This window comes from Thunnus albacares, chromosome 3, assembly GCF_914725855.1.
Source record: "Thunnus albacares chromosome 3, fThuAlb1.1, whole genome shotgun sequence".
Lineage (NCBI taxonomy): Eukaryota > Metazoa > Chordata > Actinopteri > Scombriformes > Scombridae > Thunnus > Thunnus albacares.
In genome coordinates, this window is record NC_058108.1 from 5,178,655 (window position 1) to 5,202,656 (window position 24,002).

The 24,002-nt window shown below is 40.1% G+C and overlaps 3 protein-coding genes across 4 annotated transcripts in view; all 3 read right to left on the reverse strand.

Moving 5' to 3' along the window:
- pnpla6 (patatin-like phospholipase domain containing 6) overlaps nt 1–14,330 on the reverse strand; it is a 32,610-nt gene extending 18,280 nt beyond the window's left edge. For both annotated transcript variants that reach the window (XM_044345939.1, XM_044345937.1), the window contains exons 1-15: nt 14,258–14,330; nt 9,977–10,065; nt 6,482–6,535; nt 5,623–5,710; nt 5,427–5,509; nt 5,179–5,270; nt 4,919–5,059; nt 4,443–4,602; nt 3,965–4,045; nt 2,438–2,566; nt 2,117–2,197; nt 1,764–1,899; nt 1,447–1,521; nt 648–748; nt 37–216 (exon numbers count right to left, since the gene is read on the reverse strand). In XM_044345939.1, coding sequence (XP_044201874.1) covers nt 37–216; nt 648–748; nt 1,447–1,521; nt 1,764–1,899; nt 2,117–2,197; nt 2,438–2,566; nt 3,965–4,045; nt 4,443–4,602; nt 4,919–5,059; nt 5,179–5,270; nt 5,427–5,509; nt 5,623–5,710; nt 6,482–6,535; nt 9,977–10,024 — 1,449 coding nt within the window. In that variant the 5' untranslated portion in view covers nt 10,025–10,065; nt 14,258–14,330. The remainder of the gene's footprint in view (nt 1–36; nt 217–647; nt 749–1,446; nt 1,522–1,763; nt 1,900–2,116; nt 2,198–2,437; nt 2,567–3,964; nt 4,046–4,442; nt 4,603–4,918; nt 5,060–5,178; nt 5,271–5,426; nt 5,510–5,622; nt 5,711–6,481; nt 6,536–9,976; nt 10,066–14,257) is intronic.
- Nucleotides 14,331–15,172: 842 nt separating this feature from the next.
- LOC122979666 (ATP synthase subunit d, mitochondrial-like) lies at nt 15,173–19,424 on the reverse strand. The gene is made up of 6 exons (XM_044347320.1): nt 19,321–19,424; nt 17,172–17,302; nt 16,088–16,184; nt 15,788–15,859; nt 15,464–15,526; nt 15,173–15,356 (listed from the first exon to the last, which is right to left on the reverse strand). Exons 2-6 carry the CDS (start codon nt 17,291–17,293, stop codon nt 15,225–15,227), a joined length of 486 nt encoding a protein of 161 aa, XP_044203255.1. The 5' UTR covers nt 17,294–17,302; nt 19,321–19,424; the 3' UTR covers nt 15,173–15,224.
- A 1,385-nt stretch (nt 19,425–20,809) lies between these two features.
- Nucleotides 20,810–23,494, reverse strand: LOC122978824 (homeobox protein MSH-C-like). The gene is made up of 2 exons (XM_044345846.1): nt 22,849–23,494; nt 20,810–22,183 (listed from the first exon to the last, which is right to left on the reverse strand). Exons 1-2 carry the CDS (start codon nt 23,267–23,269, stop codon nt 21,771–21,773), a joined length of 834 nt encoding a protein of 277 aa, XP_044201781.1. The 5' UTR covers nt 23,270–23,494; the 3' UTR covers nt 20,810–21,770.
- Nucleotides 23,495–24,002: the final 508 nt, after the last annotated feature.

Below are 24,002 nucleotides of genomic sequence, written 5' to 3' on the forward strand. Positions count from 1 at the left end.
AGAAACCACAACACTCTTAACATAACAGACACAAACCTCAATCCTCATGAGCTTGAGAACCTCTTTCTGAGCTTCCTCAAACAGAGAAGCACTGGATCGACTGGATATGGGTGAGAAAATGTTGTCCACTCCCGGCTCTTCCTCTGGATACAGGTAGATCCCTGAGGGAACCTCATCTACTGTCACCTTCCTCTCCCGCTGGTCCTGAGATATAGACTGGAACGATGTACGAGAAGATGTTTGATGAGCCTCAAATTATTATGTGTGAATTATTATTGAGATTGAGATACTGTACAATGAACATCACATTTACATTTTCGAAATAGTGTTTTGGAAAGACACAAATAAAGTGAAGAGCTACGGACGGCATCAAGATGTGCTTTTTGTTCCTGCTTGTCCACAGAACATTATAATTCTAGTAACAATTTATTGACAAAAAACCACAACATTTTATTAGCCTCAGACACTTAATTTGAAATATTTCTAGGTATTTTATATACTTTGTGGTTATGTTTGCCCTGTGGTGAACTTTTAGTCTTTGTTCTCAAACCAACTCCACTGTAGTTGTGCAATTACCTAGTTTTATGTCAGGGAAACAATATAGTCAACCTTATCTCATTTATATGAAGAGTTTGCAGTGTACTGACCCGACTATAGGTGGGAGGAGTGTTGCCATCCTCTGCAGAAACAGAGATCCGTCCCCTTTCATATGCCATGTCAAAGTCTGATCTCAGACCTTTCTGTATACCTGCACAGACAAAATTCAGATAGTTGTCTTTCATTCTTTAATAAACATTCTGCTGTGGTTACGTCAAACCAATACAGGAGCCATGTTCTCAAAATAAACCATTAAATCTACCCAAGGATCTATGTTGGATCCACAAGTTTTCACTTAAAAGAAACAAAATCGAGAGGATAAATCTACAAGAAAAACAATAAAGTCAGAAATGATCAGATATCGTATATTTGGATGGTGGTGACCGCAGCTACGAATGAACAACAATGAGAAAGCTTTTTGCATTTTTGCATACAAGCACGACTTAGCTGCTGTGTCTTCATAGCCATAAACCGCTCTGTGTTAACATGCTGTTATCAGCAAATGGTTGAGGAAGCTTTGTCAGTCTATCTAACCGCACTGTCGTTTCAAGCAGCTGCAGTGATATTCACTTGTGTCAATCGAGTTTGGAAATCGTTGTTAATACATGTCAAAAAGAAGCAAACTAAAAAGGGTCCACAGCTTAAAACACTTTAAATATGACTGGTGTGAACATTCCCAAAGGTTAGGGACGTGTATGACATCAGATGGGGTTCAACTGCTAAACCAATTTGTGGTTTCATCGACACATTTTTACAGCTTTGACATTTGAGTACTCGTATCCCGTTAATTGGTAAAGAAAGAACACTAAGAAAACATTATCTCTCCAAAACAGGAGGGAAGTCCCTCACCAGCAATATCCACAGGCATGGAGATGGTCCTGCTAAGAGTTGGCACTGTTGCTCCATCCTTCCCTTGTTCTCCTCCTGTAAATAAATCAAATGTGCCGCATTAAACAGCCAACCTAACACAAAACTTGCACTGGAGGAAAATGGACAAGATATTTACAAAATTTAATGGAAACCAATAAATACATATAAGATTCATTTTCTCAACTTCTCAGAGTGACTTTAGTTGTATTTCACTGTCATTTTAAATCAAATATAAAAAAAAATTAGAAACCATATTCTATCATCATATTTGAGTTTCTCTAGTTTTCTGTCCCTACCTGTAGCTTCACCCTTAATGGCAGCTTCTCGATGCTCCTCAGGCACTGTCAGACTGCCAAAGCGCTTGCCGTGGCGGATGGGACTGGTACGAGTCGGGTGGGGAGACGGCGGTGGCAGACGTGAGGGCTGCATTTCCTATAGGACGAGTGCAAGGCGTATGTTGTATGATATGTATGGGGGGGGGAGATGAAAAAGAGATGCAGAATGAGCACTAGGTGACTCGAGTCATAATAAAAAACAGTCTGTGCACTGAGCTAATGATGCAGAATTCTTAAAGAAATGCCAAACCACATCACCATCAGATGTTAGCATGGTACTTTGTGTGTGTGTGTGTGAGTGTGTATAAACTTACATGGCTGAAGAGCTCATTTGTGAGCCCCAGATAGTTGTGCAGGGCTAGGACTGTTACTCTTTGGAGACGAACCATGATAATCTGAACAGATACAACAGGAAGTGAGTCATTTGTCATATCTTGCGCAAACTGACAGATGTCTTTATCAGAAACACTTCTGTTTTATGAGTGCATATATTTACAGCTGACAGTACAATAGATGGAAACCGGACCCATAAATATATGTATGTTAGAATCATTCTTCACCTATTAAGTGAAATACTAGAATACTTATTGGAAAACAGATACAACAAAATAGAATCAACAGTATTTGACACACACCTGTACTACCCGCACCAGGCTCTCAGGGTACTTCTCAAATATAGACAGGAAGGCCTCTACAGGTAAACGGAGAACAGTGGAAACCTCTGCAGCCCGTGCTGACACCGTTCTGTAAGGCTTCTGGTGGCCCTAAACGCATAAAACCACAAACTTCAGATCATTTTCACATTTTCTAAATCTGTTTATAAAACCTTCAAAGTAAGAGGGTGGTTGAACCGTCTTTATTTCAGGTGTACTTTGAAGTCATAAAGTATTTTCATTGAATTACAACTACAGTAAAGATAAATGGATAAGTCATGTGTGTGCCAGTGGAGAAGCTCTGTTAAGTCAGTTGGTGAGAGTGCATGATGTAAGGGGGAGGAATCTGAGGCGGATGGAGCCCGACTGCTATTTCTCCTTTAAGAGGGTTGTGAGTTATTTGTATGTGTGCTTATAGGAGTGACACAGCACCTTTGTGTGTGCAGGTTTGTGTGTGTATGCAGGTGGGGTTGGGGGTGTATATTAGTAGTAGTTATTTGTGTTCATAATGAAATGAGCATCATTCCTGGTAAACTGACCCACTCGACCTTTCTCTGGCCTTATGAACCAATACCTTCTTTTCTTTTTCTTTTTGCTAATTTGTGTTTAATGGGTAGCATTTCCGATATACACTCCATTGCTCCCATCATCCGACACTCCCCACTTTAGTCTCTCTGGTCTATCTAATAGGAGTAATGGTATGACTGCATCCATGGGTGCATGGGTTGTTTTAAAATCTGGCAGCAAACTTGGAAAGATACATAATTGACGGGGGTTCTGGGGGTCCACATTTAAAACATTTTCCTGCATTTCTACACCACCTAACCTCTTGGATTAAGCCATGAAACAGCCACCTGCACTTGTCTAGATTAGTTAGGTTGAGGGTGCTATGAAAAGAGAATGCATCAAGAACAGTGAATAATTGGATGGATCAGGACAGGAAATGATAATTAGAAGACTGGCTATTTCATATCTGATATTATATTCATAAAAACTGGTAGTAGGTTGCAAGATCAAACAAGGAAAAACAATTTATATAAATGAAATAGCCTTACAACACATCACAACATGATTTGGATCATTAAACTTGGTTAAACAATGTTTTATTATTGGGAATCGCAAGAAAGTTTAAAAGTGACAGCAATACAGAGCGTCCTTGTAACCATAGTAACTCACTCTCACTCCTGCCTGCATGCGCACAGAGATTACTCTGACCAGCATGCATGGGAGTAAATTACAATATAATAGATTTGTGTATATTTCTCGCTTTCCCCCTAATGGTCTGAATAAGTCGCTGCTGTTGCGCTGCGCTGCTCTGTCTTATCTGTCTGTGCGCTGTCAGTGTCTTCTTCTCACACTGCGATGTTATCAGTTATGAATTTGTTTTTCACTGTGTGAGTAAATAGACTTGTGGCATGATAGTGTGTGAAAAGTGGAAATTGCCTGAGTCTTATGGTGAATGTGTTGGCAGCCCTGGTGTGTGTGTGCCAAGAAGTATCAGGAACCTACTGTGATGACATCCAGGATGCTGAGGAGGCTGTGGACGCTGTCTCCTGGGTAAACCTCCTTCACCACATTTTCTTTGCCATCCTAGAACACAGGAGTGAGCAGCAGTGTACATACCAAGGATCGGGAAAAGTTTTACTTCAGTAGCCATACAGTTTCACAGATATACTGCAGATACAGCCTGAACTGAAATCTCTATCAAGACAAATAACCCATGTAAGACTTGTTAAATGCCCCTGACCTGGCTGTGTTTGTCATTAAGTAGGCAACCGTCAACAGCCATATTCCCCTAGTTTGCTAATGAGATCATCTGAGTCAAATGTTAATAAATACTAATGAGCTGTTAAAGCCAGAACTCCCATGGTTAAGCCCCTTAGTAGATTTACTCGCTTTTATGTGGTCTGCACTAAGTTTTTACCACAACACACATTACATCATATAATCCTTAAAGACAAAAACAGTGCTTCAAGAGTTTGCATACTGTTCCAGTAAGGCACAATTCTAGTTTTCCATCCTGAACCACGTAGATGCTGCTGTCAGGTTGGCCCGGCCTGAAGACGTATTCCCCTTGTTGGAACTGCAGAAACACCATGTGTTTGCACAGCTCCAGGAAGAGGGGCTTCTCAAAGTGACCCAGCACACTGCAGCGAAAGACAACAGAGGTTAGGTGGTTAGGAGGTTTGTATACACACGCATGCAAAACAGGTGTAAACAAACCTGGCTGGGTTTATACATTCAGGAACATGAGGCTTATTTACAATCTGTGTTAAGTTGCGTGGAATGCTATTCTGAGCACACTTTATGAGCACATTTTTCCAGCCAACCTCCTAACAACACACACATCTAAAAAGGCATGCCTGAAGGAGCAACACTCATGTTCGGGCCTTTTGAACATTGTGCTCTACATAATTACATAATAACACAATTACAAAGGCATGAGGAGGAAGACCAACCTACCGGACATTTTTAAGCATGTAGAGCACCTCAGAGGGGAGGTGAGAGTTGGCCACATCAAACTCTGTGAGGTCTGCCTCCAGCACTGAGGGAGGGGGCTCCTTGGCCTGCAGGGTGGGCACCTCCTTCTTAAAGCGCAGGATCCTGCACAGGAGAGAGACAGGAGGACAGTGGGGTGAGGAGAAGAAAAGGAACGGAAACCACAAACTGAACTGGTCATAACATAAGTGTTATGGTTGGTGAGGGTGAGCTTTCTGATGTACTTTTTGGCAATGTTGAGCATCTTCTGCTTCTTTTTCAGGCGTGGCCGAGAGGAAGAGGATGTACCCACCAGGGAAGAGGTAGACTGAGAGACCTGTCGGGAAACAATTCACTTAATATGAATTGCATTACTTGCATTACTTATTAGATAGGAAAGCAAAAGGAATAACATGTGACTCATGACAACTACCATACGGATTTTCACACTGACTGTTAAAGTATTATTGTTTCCTGTCAGTCAGACACTCACTTTACGCATGATCTTTCGCCCATAGAACATGACTTTGTCCCTCTTACGAAAGCGGTATTTGGGAGCCTCCTGGGCTTCGAGGTCTGTGAAATATGAGGAACGACGAATTTGAAAATTAGCACAGAAATGCATAGAAGTTAGCTATCATGACATGCTATCACTGCATGGTAAGAAATGCATCTCAGCAATTACTGACTTCGAAGCTGGATCCTCCGCAAGATGAAGAAGATGAGGATGGCGATGAGGACTATGGCGATTCCAGCACCAATCACCATCCCGACCATCTACAGAGTAAAGAAGAACAAGAGAAGAAGAAGGTTAATGTGTGTACAGGGTCAAAGGTTGCATAATGACAAACTCTACTGACAAGTACAGGCTGCAGCACTAAAATTATATTTAGTTTAATGTACTAGTGCAGTGCCCGTTCAAAATGTGCCTCAGACATCCTGCACTATGTCTCGCACATAGATACGAAGTTCCCACATGAGAGGAACGGGAATAGAGCTTAACTCTCTAAACTTTTTCCATTCATTCTCTATAGTAGTTCTTATCACTACGGGTGTAATCCCATCTCTGACCACAATGTGGGTTGCAATGGCAGAGTGGCGCTGTCCGTATATCCAATCGTTAAATCCACGTGCAGAGGAAGAAGCGAATAAATGTTATTTATGAGGTATTTTTACATATTTCTCGAGAACTGCTCATCCAAACAACTTCGCACATCGACGTTGCGCTTCCCCATTTCCCTAGCAATCCACCTGCCAGGTATGAAGTACACCGGATGAACGGTTCTCGAGATATGCAAAGGACATACATACATACATACAAACATACATACAGGTTCCTTGCTTTATATAGAGAGATCTCATTATTTCATCTACTTGCTTGTGCTCTCTAAATATTATCAAGCTAAATTTTATTGCCTTACTTTCTGTCTTTAACCATGGTGAAACATGTACTGTAGTAATACAACTTCCTATGGGGCGACCCATCAGCAGCTGAAATGAAGGCATTGAGAAAATGTCTCGATGGATCCTCATCACACACACACTCACCATGCTCGTCTGTAGTTCCTCCTCCACAAATGTCTTGATGTTATTAAACCCGTCCTAATGTAACAGAGAAATACAGAGAAATTATTTATCCAAACAAACAACCCAAACTTCACGTATATGTAGTGGTTTACCCGTGTGCTGCTACCTCTTTTATTCAGACTGAAACGCTGTGTGAGGCTGGGCCTGAAGGCTTCAATTCCACTGAAGTGTAATGGAATGTGGGAATAAGGGATTTGCCCCGGAGGCAGGAATGTCTGGCTATCGGTGCCAGGGAAAGATGTAGCATCTTATCTGACCTTCTCCACACTTGTGCCCTTACATGTGCCCTCCCAGTCCTTTACTTTATTAAAAAAATAATTCTGGTGATCATCCTCTTTTGCATCGCATTCTCTCTTCCTTATTAACAGATTGAGACTGACTCCTGTGGCTTGTTTGTTTTGCTACAATACATCCAAAGAATGCAGATAATGCTCAATTTAATACATTTGTAATGTTAGCAGATGCAGACTGAGCCTGTAAATAAATAAAAAAAAGATGTTCAGAAAGAAAACATGTCAAGCTCCGACTGGTCTGGCGTCCCCGGGAAAGGCCAGTCTCCATTTTTTACACTGCAGGTTACCCTGTTCTAAATATCAGACCCAGAGCTCCTCAAACGCCTGACACTTTTCTAGTGGTTTAGGCAGTTGAGTCAAGCATGGAATAGGCATAAAAAAAAAATCTAGTATGACCTTGTCATAACTGACTTCCACTCCTGTGTGGTATGGCTAAAATCATGTCAGTCACAGATGGATGAAGAGGATGAATCTTCTCTACATTCAGACGAAGCCAAGGCTCACAGCAAGATATCATTTAAACTGATGGAGCGGGACTGTCCTTCAAAAACAAATGGCTAAACAGAGGAAAATAATAAAGGACCCTACTCATAGAAAGCAGAGTAGTTTTTTCCATTTGGCTTGATTGAAGAGACTTTTATCACTTCAGCTCAGTAACATCAAACCAGCATTTCTTTACTCATTAAAACTAGACTGTCAGTGCAGGGAGTGGAAAGATTCTGCGGCTTGTTTGTTTTATCGTGTGTGTGTGTGTGTGTGTTTGGCTAGTCATCAGATACAGTATAATAAGAGCAAGAGTAATAGGTATTTAGTGTTCAGGCTAACGGCCAACGAGAGTACATGTCTGTTATCAGTGGTTATTGATTAGAGTGTGAGGAGCTAAAGGTTATTTGGCAGTAAAATGCCTAAGCTGGACAATGGAGACATTGACAGTGAGTTGACAGATGGCGTGTGCGTAGGCAGCACGCACAAACAGAAATATCATTTAGCTGGAGGCTAAGTTGGCACAATAAGGTTTGGAAATATGTGTAATTATCAGTCTAAAGGTGATGCCGACGTGAAACTGGCTGTTGTAATTGTTAGTTCAGTTGGGAAAGAAGAGTTTACCAACCACAAACCAATGTTGAGAAAAAGTCACGTTGAGTTTGGCACTGAACACAGATAAGAGCGTTGATTTGTTATAATGAGCTGATAGTGTTCTGTGTTGCCAAATTACACTAACATGTAAAAAAGAGTAAATGGCTTATTGGCTATTATAAAAGGTACTTTCTGTGTTTTTTGCTGGCATGTCATAGTGCTTTAATATGTGTCGAGCCACTTTGACGGCTCACAGATTAGCTTTTTTTAATTTGGGAGAAGATTTTTCTCTTTCTGTTTGCCAAAAGCCGGCATTATTTATTTAAAAGGATGATAACACCTACTGCGGGGTCTGATTTGCAATTTGTCAGTACAAATGGCTCTGCCATTCCTGTCAGCCTGCTTACCAAATCTTGATAGCCGACCAATGTTCCAAGGTTGCATCTCCAGTACTTCTATACCTAGATTTTATATCTTGACTCCATGTCTGTTTTTGCAAATAAATACAGTGAACAAACCTGTACCTGTTTTTTGTTTGTTTTGTTTTTTTGCGTGACTGGGCCTTTATATAGATTTACAGTGACATCCACACTATACATTTATGGCTTTAAGGCTATGTTTATGGCTTATAATGCATGTGATGTTTCTGTGTTGTAGGCTGCGTTAGCCGAGAGAGAAACATGTACCACTGTTCAATCAGATCATTAAAGAATTTAAATACTACTTTGCTGTGTTGGAGTTTGATTGTGGAACTTTACACTGGCAGCAAGGATTCAACCTTCAGTCTTTTTTCCACAAACATGACAGCTGCATTGCCATCGTTCCCTGCTTTTGATATCAATGAAGATCAAAACTTATCTGTCCGTTGGAAGAAGTGGTTACAGCGCAGTGCTGCTTGATATAACCAAAAATTTGTATTACAGTATTTTTTAAGATTCTGGCAGTTCCCTTAAGGAATAGGGCAGTGGGTAATATGTGTGCGTAGCGAGTGGGAAAGAGCGAGCGGGAGAAAAGTGACGGTGAATGCAAGCAGAGCAGAGGAAAAAGTTTAGCAGTAAGTCAGTCTGGCAGTAAATACAGTACAGGTTACAGCATGTCAGTTAATAAATGCTGCAGCTTGTCAAGACCAAGAAAAGTCATGTCTGTTGTTTCCCAAAATGATTGAAAAGTAAGGGAGGTTAGCTCCAAAGTTAGCAACCATGGGTTAGCCTAACCTGAAGAAGCTAAACAGAGAAATAGAGAACAGAGAAACGTGTGGCTGTTGAGTTCACTCTGCCTCGTAACATCCAACAATTTTTCATTTTTCTTCATGTTCGTCTCGCAAAGGTAATTATTTACTCATTAAATCTATACATGCTTGCAACTGCTGCCTTTTTTGCAGATGAACTACAAGATAACTCTAGCATGTGTGCGCTGTGCACTGTCCGGGTGCTGAACTGCCCTCGCAGTTGAGTTCCGTCTTTTTCGTTTCGTCAATATCACTTGCCAGAATTTTCAACAAAGGTAGCGGCCAGTAAGAGAAAGGCCTTTGAGTTAGATGGGGGGGGGGGGGGGGGAAACCCTGTTATTGGTAAATCAACTTGTCAGAGATTGAGATATAAGCCCTCACTCACCAAATGCACTCACTGTGCATCAAATGGTTCACACACCTCACTGCCTGCCATTGGAAAACTAACCTCGCTTGTGGAATCGAGGTCACAGTTCACAAATGTGCTACATGGAAGTAATGGCAGGTTACTTGGCTGTGACACTGCCAGTCAACTAGAACTAATCAAAGTTGCCAACGCACTTGTCACAGCCATGATGTATACTACTTGCTGTATGCTACCCACTACTCAAGACAAACCTTGTTGTAATGGGAATGCAAATCCCTGCCGTGCTGGGCTGATGCACCGAGTCAAACCGAGTCAAACCCAGTCAGCACATGTGTATGGAAAAGACCTACTTGGAAAAACCGCACAGGAGTATTAGAGCCCAGAGATGGCTGCGGTAGCTGTGGTACCACTGAGGTTCAATAAGCTCACTAAAGAATTTAAATACTACTTTGCTGTGTTGGAGTTTGATTTTGGAACTTCACAAAACCAACCTCAGGGTTGTCTCCTTGGACCTCTTGTTCCGAGGTACTCTGTCCCATTGTAACCCTGTTTCTTCATAGGGATGGTCCATCAACGGCCACTGGAAACAAAAACAGACATGCATACCCAATCAAAGGGGAACCTACGAAATTACCACTATTTTCACTCCTATTGAGAAAATGCATTGTTGCTATTGACGTATTGTACATATACACCAGTGTTCCCATTAGGTTGACAGCTTTGGGCTGGGGGGGGGGTTAGTTAGTTGGAATGAGGAGAGGAAGACGACAACTTAAAACATTTCCGCGGTAACTAGGTTGTTATCATGTTTGCACAGTGTGCAAATGAAAATCATTAGTAGCCCACTGATATTAATGATCGTGTGAGATGTTAGCAGCAGTGCTCATAATTTGCAGAGTGAATATAGAGGAAACACAGTACACACAAAAACAATTAACTGCTCCAGACTATTGCAAATCCATTGTGAGAAACCACCAAATATGGTTAAAAGAGACAGAGAATATGAAAATGAAACTGTTATGCCTCAGGCTAAGGTTTTGAGAGTCCCTGACTAGACTATTTGTACTCATGACTGTCTGACTATACTTAATCTCTCCTTCAAAATCGCTTTAACTGAGTGCTAGAATCAGAGAAGGATCAAATTACTGCATCCTACAGAAGAGGACACTGGCCCAGGCTTTTGTCTCTGTCACACACACAGACAGATAAAAACCTATCCAGATGGTAACCTTTCCCCTCTTTTTATCCATCCCTCTCCATTCCCCTCCCAATGGTATGATCTTCTTACACTTCCTAATAAATTGCTGCCTCTTCTATTGGGGATTAAGACGGGACATTTAAGGAAACAAAATATAATTAAAAGAATTCAAGCAGATTTTTTAAATTAAATGTATATGTGCATATTTTTTTCTATGCAATTTCTTTGGTAATTATTAATATGCAAGCATGTCAATTTCTGTGTTTCCCTTTAAAATAGTCATATAGTCATAGACATTTACTGCAAGTAGCCCAGTATAACCAGAGTCCTCTGCTGGTGGTCACTGAAGCAATAATTCCTAGAGTTCATCCAGGCCTGCTAAATACCATCTCCCTGCCCACATCTGCCAGAACAGACTGATTCAGCTGACATGGACGTTTGTGCTGTAGCTGGGACAACAAGCTTCATTCAGTGTCTATGGACAAATAAACAGCTATGCTAGCTTAGCTGGGGTCCACCGATTTCCCACTCTGACAAGTCCAGCAGAAAGTGAGACTGGAGGGAGAACAAGCTGGCCAACACCAGACACTCTATGCTTGCTGAGGGCATACAAAGTAGGCTCCTGCACTAGCATGACAGCATAATGAAGCCTGTAAACAAGCAAGCAAGCGTCTCATGGCTAGTTGCCAAAACTTTAAGATCATTATAGAAAAGACATTACCATAGCCATAGGATAGACTACAAATAGGCCTCTTATTCTGTGTTGTAAGTATTCATCTAAAGGATGTTTGAATGTATGTAAATATTAATAGACGAAAAGGAACAAATAATTGATTGCCCTTTAATCCAAAAATAGATTGTGATGCAACTGACTGAGAATTACTCCACTTTTATCAACCAGTAATTCCAACTGAACTTTTTGTTTACTTATTTATTATAATCTGGGGGTAGGCTGCAACTTTCATTATTTTCAATATTGATTAATTTGCAGATTATTTTTTTGATTCATAGCTTAATTTATGAAAGATCAAAAAATAGTAAAACAAAGCCCATCACAACTTTCAAGCATCTTTAAATGTCTCGTTTTGTTCGACCAGGAAGTTCAAAATCCAAAGATATTCAACTTACAATGATATAAAACCGAGAAAAGCAGCAAATCAGCATTTTTTTCATAATTATTGCTTGACGGAAATTATTTATCAATTACGAAAATAGACAGTATTTTTCTGTCTAATGATTCATCAACTAATTGAGGTTTGTTTACAAATAATAATGACTATGTTTTGTGCTGATATTTAATTTGTAAAACATTTCTGCTTATAATACATGCGAAGCCCCAATATCGTCTCCACTTCATACGAAGTGACAGCACAGGCAGGCATCAGCTGCATCTTTGGGCTAATGTATTTCCTGTTTAATCAATAACATCATTAGTGGATGGGAGAGTGTGGGTGAACTGCTGTATAGATGAAATTCAGTCAGTGACAGACTGAGGGTGGGTGTCATGTTACATAGAGTAACCCTATGAGTCAAACAAACCACAGAACAGGATGCTACGGCGAGAGACGGAAGGCCATGATCTCTCAAATCTGTAGCATTCATTTTTAAAGTAAAAGATATGTCTATTAAAACTACATCATGTGGCTTAATTCTCCTGTGTCTATATTTATCCATATGTAATAAGGGGGGTTTCCTTTTTTATCAGATATTATGAATGGAAATTTAACTGTAAGTGTTCTCATAATGCTGAATGCATAAGGTGGAAGAAGTCAACTCATGGTAATTTTTGTTTGACGCCTTCACCTGACCTGCTACATGTCTGTCCATTTTTCATAGTTGGAAATCAACACTTGCAAATCTCTAGCAACCTTTGGCTGCAGTTAGATTATTCATGCATTATTTTTTGGCTAGTAGCCAGCCGTAATTTACAGTCCCATTCTATTTCTATTCTGAAAACTGCCTGTTCAAATGTTGAGCCTTGCATGTGGATTTTAAACATTTCATAATCTGTCTCTGGTTCAGCAACCTCTGTGACAAAACTCTCACTCCGGATGAGAAAGTTGCTTCCAAAAAACTTGCCACACATAACACTTTGCTCCAGTCTGTCTCTTTTTGTCTCTACATAGCCTGGTATGTGGTAATACCACAATAAGAGAAGCACAGGCCTGCCATCCCCTAGAGATGATAAGATAGTAGCCAACCTCTAGCCTCCTAGCAGTGCCTCCCTCTACACAAGCCTACTCCCATTGTTCTCTATGAACAATGAAGCTAGTGTTGACTCCACTGTCCAGAGGCAGACCTGGGCCGACTACTAACACACAACTATGTCTGTTTTCACCCAACACGATAAACACTCAGGGACATGAGATTCCCGATGACAAGCTTGTAGAGCTAACGGGCTGTATAATTTGTTTGAACACGATGATACATGTTGCGAAATGCTGTGACTCTGCACCACATACATATTTCAATGATTTAACAGTAAGAGAAGACAACCACAGTGGAAAATTTTGCAGTTGGCTATACTGCTCTCAACACAATCTTGTAAGCCCTGATACACAACACCAAGACACGAACGGGTGTGTCACCTTTGACCGCAGAAGTCTAGCCAAACATGTGGCGTTTACGTTTCTGTCTGGTCTTGAGGTTTGAGCAAATGAAAGCTAGGAAGGAAGGAAATGAACATAAAGCCCATATACAACAACCCTCACCTCAGTAACGTACTGACCAAGGTGAAATCAAGAGGACGACATAAGCTCATATTTCCCTACAGCCAAAATAGTTTTGCATAATTTGCACCCACAGAGGTGTTGCCTTACTGCCAGGACTGTTTAGTTATGTTGTAAACACACCAAGCTGGCGGGGAACCGTTTCACACAACACCAAAAGAGGGATGTTTTCCATCAGAAGACTAAATTATCTGACAGTTTATAGTTGCACGATATTAATTAAGACAATTCACACCAGCAGGCGGTATTTTGACGCAGTGTTGTGCCGGTGGCTAGTCACATGAAGCCTATAGGTGACTGGAGCGCTGTGGATATAGGCCTGGTTGTTTATTCAGAGTGTACAATAAGTGATTTCCTCTTGGAGTAACACCAACCGTTAAAGGTGGTATTATCATGTGTCTTGTTGAAATCCGCGGGGTTCAAATTAGCTAAATCTAACTGACATCTTTCCAGCATTCAGGGCAGACGGCACCTGGCTTACTGTCCCATCTATAACGCAATCTAGTGGCTAACATTGTCACTGGAAAATGTTAGCTAGCTGTCGATGCTGCTGATGGCAGTCTGCTGAGGTCATCATAAGCAAAACAACTCCAAACTAGCTTAGATATAGAGACGAAAACGGCATTTGATGCTTATTGTATCCCTCTTTGACCTCCACAGGGCATTCTGACTGAGCGCTACCGTTATTGACACACTTGAACGGTTAGCGCTTGTTTTCACCACTGGTTTACTCACCAGGGCTGAAGAAAAACTTCCGGTAAATCACACGACTTATAGATAAAAACATATCATACTGAAAACATGCCATTATATGATAGTTAAGGTTATTAAATCAGGGCATTTACCTGAGCTGATGGACTCCCGTCAAACGTCACTGACTGTCAACTAACATGTAGCGGAAATCATCTTTGATTAAGCCCCTCCTATGTTACTTCTATTACAAGTCTGGCCAATCAGCAACTGAGAAATCGTAACGCAGAACCAATCAAAATCCAAAGATGGGCCAGAGGCCAGATGTCCCGCCCAAATTTATGTAAATAAAAAGCCGGTGTCCAATGACGTTTGAGGAACATATTCTATCGATATATGATTGGGTAACAGGAATTATCGACATATGCCCTGACCTATTAGGTAGATAATCGCCTGAATCACTGTGAAGAGAGGTCTTAGCTTTAAAGTGGATAATGATGCAGTTTGTGCGAAACAGTTAATCAAACCTACCGTTAACTGAATCAGGAAACGTCTCTGACATCACTGTATGATTGATTTAATCACAACTGTAGAGGAAGCCCAGTGGCGTCGGTTGACACTTTTTAATAATATAGTGGAGACAGATTAAATCCGAGGGGAGAGGAGATTGATATGTTGTGCAATGCTGCACCTGCGCACCAATGTGCACTATAATGTATATGTTTTAATTCATCTCTTTTCTCTCCTTTTAAATTTTTTAAAAAATAATTGTAAATAATTTATTATATACTTTAATTGGAACTAGAGCTCGAAGAAGCCACAGTCACCGCCGTCAATGTTGCCAACTGCTGTGTTGCTGCGCATGTGACAATAAAAACTCTTGCTCTTGAAATGTTAGAAAATTATTTTTTAACCACCATGTTTACCTTTCAATGTAAAATTGACGCAACATCGCCCCCTCGTGGGCACGACCAACAATACCACAGACAGCAGCCTTTACTGTATTTGGCCTATATTTCAAAATAACTTGGATACACACATATAAATCAAATAATCAAAACATCAAAGCATTCAGTTTAAAATACATAGTCTTTATTGTGAGCTGAGTGTCTGTTAATAGGATTACAGTTCGGCAATGGGCTTGTGGGGCCAGTAGGGATGTTTGACCTTGTCCAACTTGGTCTCGGGGAAGGTGTCGTTGAGATCCTCGATGGTCATCTGGTCGAAGGGGATCATGGTCCTAAACTTTTCCAACTGAGAACACACAAAACGGAAGAGAAAGACAGAGAAAGGTTTGAAAATGCTAATTCTCTTAAGATGTTCATGACGTATTTTAGCAACTAATGCAACGTGTCTCTCACCTCTTGCTCATACTGAGTGATGCGGGCCTTTGAAGCCTCGATGTAGGCTGATGCACTTTTGTTCTGTTAGAGAAATAGTTTTAGTTAATAGTTAAATTTTCTTTTAAAGCAAAACAAGAAAAGCAGATCATATCACAGCACTCTGCTTCATTCTGAATTGTGTACAATGTAATGCGTTTCTGTTGGGTCGTTTTTATGATATATGGACAATTTGTGAACATTTACAATTCCCACAGTAGTTAGAAAAATATACATATGGTGTGATTATCAGTTATAGATGAAATTCAGGCAATAAAAATGGATTTGTTTGATGCGATCACTTACAGCCTCAGCCTCCTGTGAGTTGATGGCGCTGGTCTGTGTGTCAACAGGCTCAGGGATCTGCAGGGCTTTGAACTGTGTGTAGGAGGAACATTTGTGAGTTCCAATTGTGATACAAACCAACACTTGCCAAACAAGCCATATACTGTATATAACGAAACATTCTCGAATCTGTTTGGATTACAAGTGATTTCTGGGACTGACAAGCTAAGAGTTGTCTGCTGTAGAATTCTAACTCACACTTCACAGAGAGGCCGCATGACGCTCGTGACCGACTGATTTAACTGTTCAAGCTAAACTCACCTTCTTCTCAAACTCATCAACCATCCCAGCTTTGGCCACTGTGCTCCTGTAGACATTCCAGTCAATGGTTACAGGAGTCGCTGGCAGGGAGGCCAGTCTGGTATAAGAAAAGATGATGGAGTTAACAAAAGACAGTAAAAGATACAGAGAGCAAAGCAGTGAGGACATAAAATAATTACACTTATTTAAAAACTTAAGAATTAGCAAATGTGTTCATAAACTGATAGAAATGTAAAGAGATGGATTAAAAGCAGCAATGTAATGTACAAATTACATCCCTTTTAATGTACTTACACTGACTGCCAGCTGGTTTTAGAATTGATTTTAAGATCCGTCTCATTACATGTAAAGCATAAATGTCTGAGTTAATCTCACCTAATCAACCTGCACACAGTTTGAGGTCCTCAGGCAGGAACCACCTTTGTAAAGCACTTTGTAATTGCTGATTTTGATAAGTGCTATATAAATAACTTTATTTATTATTAATGGCTAGATCGGTGTGTCCAAGACAAACTCTACAGAAAGATGATACTCCAATATGAGATGCATGAAAAAAGAAAAAGACTAAAACTGATGGGTGCACTAATTTACCAGTTAGTGTCTGCAATTTGCATTTTTCCCACTAAAACATCTCATACTGGGTAAATGCACATCTGTTCATTGAGAGCTTAATCAAATTGACCAAAGTGTTTTCTAAAAATGTTTTAGAATTTCATACTGACTGTGGCCCTGACATGTAAATACAAAAAACCCCCATCCACCCACAAGGAACTGCATACTGTAATTTAATACATCCTGGTGTTCAGAAGCTCTCTTCTATATAAATATGTGATTGTCCTTCCAGCAGCCTCTCAGCCAGGTGAGTGTTGACATTTAAGCTCTGTAACCCTGATATGTGCCGTTCTCTTGTAGTATGGAGGTTAACGTCACATCATTCTCCATCAGCAAGAAAACAAATCTTGCACCAAGGGCCATAAACTTAAATTTCACTGTTTGTTGTTTTTTTTCCCCACAGCGTATAAGCTGAGAATTGACTTAAGCTGATCATGACGCTGTAAAGACTTTTCGTCGGCGTATAACTAACTTGGCAGCGATGGCATCACTGCGGGTCTTCAGAGCGTTGAACATGCCCCTCTGGTTGGGTGGAACACGCTCAGCAAACGCCACCCAGTCGATGGCCTTGAGGGCTACGCGACGGCCTGCCATCCTGTCTGTCTGAAAGGCAGAGGAGCGTTATATTTAGTCCAGTGGTGTTGATTCAATTGTGTAGTCATTTCAGGTGGTGGAGTTGATGTTGAACTGTATTGTGTTGTGCTGACAGGTGTTTCTAATATTGTATCCACCACCCTATTTATATCAATGTGAGTAGACTAAATTTTAGAAAAATCTCCCAGTATAAACACAATACAATTGAACAGCATCACAAACACTGACTCGAAAATGACCTTTAAAATCCTCCTCCAGTCAAAAATGTCTTTTTCTTCTTGTTCCTTCAGTTGGATGTTTGAGCTTCACTGTGCTGAATGATTTATGTGCAGAGTTTGACACTAGAAGCTGTTTTCACATTCATCTGCTGAAAGTGGAAAGTTTCTCTGAGCTCATTGAAAATCAGACTTTAAGAGTCGGTCCAACAAGCAGGATTTGTGACATCACAACTAGTTTGGAGTCAATCCTGGTCCAGTATTCAACTTACACAAGTGTGAAGCCTTCAGTGCACGAACACTGAGAATGGACTTTACAGTGAAGTAGGAGACATCTTGTTTCCAGCAGTTAAACTTTTGAAATTAACAATATTTGTATATTGATAGATTCTGGATTTTTAATGAGGGGGAAGAAGGAGATGTAATTTTAAAGATTTCAACAAGACAATTGACCTTTTTTGGGGGGGAAAAACCACAATTAGACACAAATTTAAAAAAAAATTGTGCTGCAGATTTAATATTAGTGCCTTTGTATCTATGCCAAGTAACATTATTGTATGTATCAACACATACAAACCATACATGGAAAAACACTTTTTAAATTGCATGTAGTTTTAACTATGACGTAGACGTCTCAGAAATGCTATTGCTTTATGAATCTGGAAGACTCCTCAGATCCTCTGGTTCTTCTCTTTTAGCTGTTACACAAGACAAAATAAAAACATTTGGTGATGCTGCTTTCAGTCGTCACGCTCCGAACTGCTGGAACAACTTTCAGAGGATGTGAAAATACTGATATTGAAATAAAAAGCCATCTGTTTAGTCTGGCTTTTATTTAGTGTTTTATAACTTTATAGTTTTATTATTATATACTTTTATTTTATTTGATTAACATTTTACTGTTGATCGTTATTATTTGTTTTATATTGTTTTGTTTTATTAACATTTCTCTGTTTTATTATAATCTATTGATTTTGTGTATTTCACAATTTTATTTTTTATTGTTGTTTTTATTGCTTGTATTATCTTTTATTATCTTAACTGCTCATATTTTATTGTTGTCTTATTCAATAAACTTTTCGTGCTTTTTTAATTATTTTGGTGTGTATTAGTCTCTAAAGACATTTTTAACATTTTATGTTTTATCAGTCGCTTGTAAAGCACTTTGAATTGCATTTGATTAGTTTGAAAGGTGCTATATAAATAAAGCTTGATTGATCGATTGATTGACAGAAATCTCTTAACCTCCAGACAGTTAAGTGAGGTGTCACTACATAATGCTGCTACTCATTTCACTCTTAGTAAGTACATTTCTAATGCTTGAATCGAGTTGATAAGACACCATGAAGTCTGTACTAAACCGCGTTGACACATAACGCAGGTGCTCTGATATTATTATTATTTGTAGTAGTAATATAACTTTTACTATTGTCTTTATGTTGCGTGTTCTATGTCATTAATACTGCAGCGCTTTGAGCTTCACTGTGAATGAAAAGTACGGCTCACGCTACAGAAATGTATGTTGTTTATTAACTATTAACTCCCAAGATGATCAATTTCATTTATTTTACTAAATGTAATCAATGACACCGGGTCCTTGACATTTTGTTCAATTCACGCTTGCTAGCTCTGTTAGCTTGCTAGCCAAGGTCAGAGAAGTCTTTCTGTAACGTCAATGCATTTCACAAAAAATCGACTGACGAGAAGTTTGCGTTTTCATCTGGTGCACATGCAATAAATGTGTGTGTCAGGCGAGTCGTTATTGAAACATATATTTCGTTAAATGTTGTTTCAGTCGCTGCAGTTACTCACCTCGCTGAAAGCTTCGTCTGTACAGGAAGGAACAGCGGAAGTACTTCTTCTTCGTCGTCTTCTTGATAATGATGATGATCAGCGGCAGCAGTGAGACCGCCACCGCCATCTGCTGGACAGCCAGAGCACTTACAGTGTGACATACTGAACTGCCTTCATGTGTTCGTCTGTATGTAAATGAAGGCCACAGCCTACATCTGAAACCAAGTGTTTTACTGTGTAGTCTAACAGTACATGTAATGTGTTTTATAGTTGTTTTTTTTTATTTGCAACTGAGCAGCTTGATTGGAAACAATGTAAATAGGCCTATACCCCATAATAAACTATGGTAAGTATTTCTATGTGTTTATTCGTAAAAACCAAAACAAACAGCTCTGGATACGAGCACGGAAATGGGAAAAGGAATAAAAATTGATTATCCGAGTCCAATGCTGTGTTAAGCTATAGATTATGTAAACTATTAAACAGTGTAAATAATGTAGGCTGTAACACCGTGTTACAAATGTACCACATAACCTAATTAGACTAAAATGCATGTCTTTTAATATCAATTTGGCCATTAAAAAGTAAACATTTCCCATTTGTATGGCGTTATTAATTTGTGCTCATCTCTATTTCTGGTGTTTTATGGGCGTAATGTAACAATATACATCCTTATCTTACCTAATATCCGGTCGTACAGGGCAGCAGCGATGGGCCTCGTCTTTACAAGTGCATCAAAGCTATTGTATTATAAATAATTATTTGCAATGGCAGTACCGTAATTATTTTTTATTGGACAGGAGGTACTGTATGCATGTGGCTTCCAAGTTTTCATGTAACACGTGTGTGTCTTCATAAAGACAACACGTCTGTTTTCAACACGTCAGAAATGATAAGGCACGTTGGACTGAGACATATTTTCATATGCAAATAATTTGTTAAAACGCAAAACAAATGTGTGTTGTCCCAAAGAAGACATGATATGTTAAATATGTTTAAAATAATTTCTAATACTTTGACAGAAGTTTAACTGATGAGATCTTTTTGGGTTCCAAGTGATATTTTCCTGTCGATTCACTTTGTGTGTGAGTCATACGCTATTTTGAGTTCAACTTGTGCGAAATGCATTCAGTCTTAATAACTTGGACTAAACTGCAGGACTTGGGACAGAGTAACATCATTTTTGGGCCATTTTCAAATGAGATAATAATGCCAATTAAATAAATGTTGGTCAGGCAATGAGCTTTTTGGCACAGTAGTGGTTGACATTTGGCATGCTTAAGACACATATGAGTCCATAAATAAATAAACAAATAAATAAATCAACTAAGCAATAACATTTATATAGTCTCTAGCCTTAAGCCTATCTTTATTGCTTTTAATAAAGTCGTATTTCTAGGAGGAGCACTGGCCTGCTCCACTGGTTCATTAGGCCTAAACTCAACCATAACCTGCGAGTGTGATATATCCAAATACAAAACGAAAAAACAGTGAAAAGTTTGTGCAATGAGCTGACAACACTCGGGTTTTGTATAATGTTTATTTACTAAAATCAGTTTTTACACGTAACTGAAGATTTAGATAGAGTGATGTACAGTATGTACACAGTACAGATACAAAGATATTCAATAAATACCACTTTCCTGCTGCTCCTCAAGCCAGGCTGCAGGGCTTCATGAACACTACACATTTATTATTATTATTTACATTTACAGCAAAATTCCTCCAAAAAAAAAAAGAAAGAAAAGGAACTATCACTCCCATGAAGGCCACGTTTTGAGAGTAAAAAAATATCTAATACGTGTGTTTTCTAAAATATAATTTTGCTCCATGTTTACAAAAATGTAGAAATCGTGACAGGAACTGCTGTGAAGAAATACAATCATTCAAACAGCAAATCTGCAGTTTTACCCGATGAAGACAGAATACAGTCAATGCTGAATGAGGAGAAATACTTCAAGTGATACACTGGTCTTAAGGCACTGCAGCGTTTAAGTACTTTTCTGTTTTTTCCTCCGCTTCAGTAGATTATTGCATCCACGTCTGGACCCACTTTAAATGTCCAGTTTCACAAACTACTGCGGGACTCGGTGGATGGACTGGAATGAGATATTTAAGGCATGTCGTTTAAAACCCTGACATTTACGTTTGGAGTTTTGCCCAAGTAATTTAGGCCTGTGAATCCACAATCCGCAGCACTGGACACTGTCTTAAAATGAGGAGAGCGAGTGAACGCGCTCAGTCCATTTACGCACACAATTACATATCAAAATGTCTCACAATTTTTAAATCATTTTCCATTCTGGAGGTTAGAACATTTCTCTAAACTCCAGAGTGAAAATACAAAACTGGTTTTCCGAGATGTAAAAGACGCATTATGCCCATAAGTGTATTGCAACCATGATCTGAAGACATGATTTCTCTTAAAAGCACACACACACACACGCACACACACACACACAGGAATACTAAGACAAATAGTACATCCCATAAGTGACAGGTCCACTAAACAGTCCGGGGACCGGCAGACTGGGCCTCGGGAAGGCGTTTGACGGGCCCCATGTAGGAGACCCCATGTGCGCTCCGAGGGGGAACGGCAGCGCGAATGCGGGCAGGACGGGCTTTGAGGCCAGTTTAAACTTTTCCAGCTCGGCCTCTTGCAGTCTCTTAGCTTTGGCCCTCCTGTTTTGGAACCAAATTTTGACCTGAGTCTCCGTCAGGTTGAGAGAGTTGGAGAACTCGGCTCTCTCGGCGATGGAGAGGTATTGCTTCTGGCGAAACTTGCGCTCCAGCGCCAGCAGCTGAGAGGTAGTGAAGGGCGTGCGAGGTTTCCTGTTGTTTTTGTGTTTCCTTAAAGTACACTGATTTGGACTTGAGCTCCCTGTTAGAAAAAAAAATAAGAAAGAAAAATAGGTTATAGGTTTAATCGGGTTAGATTATATTTTTTTTAGTTTGATCGTCGTTGTAGGAAAATTGATCATCACAGCAACATATGAGCCTTCAGGAGTAGATGGAAACAAAAACATGATACAGCAAGTAAATACATATAGGCTACTATATTTCTACTGACAAATTAAGATGTTATACCAGTCTGCATCACAAACATTCAGTCATTCAGTCAATATGAATTGTACGGTATAATCACTGTCATCCTAAATCTTGATTATGCGCTAACGTACTGTATATCTCCAGCAATTGTAGGTAAATATATGAAGTAATATATTTGCTCATAATATAAGAAATAACAAATTGTCAAAGAACTCATGCAACAGCCAAATATGCGCTTCACGTGTACAGTAGCAGCACAACACGCTATTTTACTGCAGCATGTAAACAAAACGCAAAATGCGAGAAGAAAATTTACGCACAGTCAGTTATGTTGTAGACAATATTTACATCACTGAGACACAACCAGGAGAATAAAAAGTATGTGTAACTATAAGCTAATAACAGCCAGCCTCTATTACTGACAGTAGATATGAAGAATATAAACAGTGAGTTCCTGGTCCTCGCAAAACTCTGAGAACAGCAGAGGGACGGACTTACGAGGAGGAGTAGAAAATGACGGCGTCTGGAACCAAGTGCTCTGATCTTTCTCACAAAACTGCGGACTGTCCTCGCTGGAACTACTGGAAACACCCTGCGAGCTCTCCGCCGAAACCTTCCTCTCCGCGTAAAAAGTCCTTGGAGAGAACTGCGCGCCCTGCCCTGCCGCGGACTTCGGCAGGACCAGAGATAAATCTGAGGGAGAATAAGAAGTCCGACAGGTGGTCTTCTTGGAAATCAGCGACTCAACGCTGAACGGAAGGCTGCTCCGCTGCAGTTTGTATCCTTTCTCCGTCGTCATGTCTTTAGGCTGAACTTCCTCGCCCTCCGTATCCGTCTCATCTTTTTGATGAAGCTGTTTGGCGTCTTGGGACGGCGACCCCTGCACAGGATTCATCATAATACAAGGGGATGGGGCCATGCACCTCCGTGCGGCCCGTTCAGAGGAATGAGGTGTACAGTGTCCAATATGCGTCTCTGTGCTGTCAGCTGTGCCCAGTAGCTTTTACGCGCTGGACGGGGTCGTCTATAAAAGGACAGGGGTTGTTCCCCCTCCCCGGTCCCGCCAATCAGCTCGTCAAGTTGTGCTCGTGACGTCTCGGAGTGCGGTTTTGATTGGTCCGCTGGCTTCCAAGGGAACATCAAGAGGCCTTTGAAAGGAAGGAGAAGTTAATCATACAGACCCCATGCGGTGCGGGACTATTGATGGCCCTCACAAAGTAGCTTAGACCAATTTTAGCTCAATTAACCAGTGGGGAGGACTCTCTTGACCATTTACATCCATTAGCCGGGCTCTCCATTGGTACTATTGGCTGAATCTCCTACTGTAAAGCTGGGCGGCAACTAAAGAATCATGTCAATATCAAAGTAATACCTTTATCAAAGAAGCAAGAAAAGAAAAATGAAAAACTCTTAGATGTTTAGGTCAGTTCACAGATTAAAATATCTCACCGTAAACTGCATTTGTGAATAAATAAACTGACTGTCGCCTACACAGTAATTAAATGAAATTCTAAAAATAAAAGCGAGTAAAACAATCCAAATCAAATAAGAAAACGTGCGCATCCAGGATCGAAATTGATTAGGTATGACTGTTGGTCACACAGCATTACAGCAATTTAAGGCCTGTCATGAGCTCTTCTCGCTTCACAATG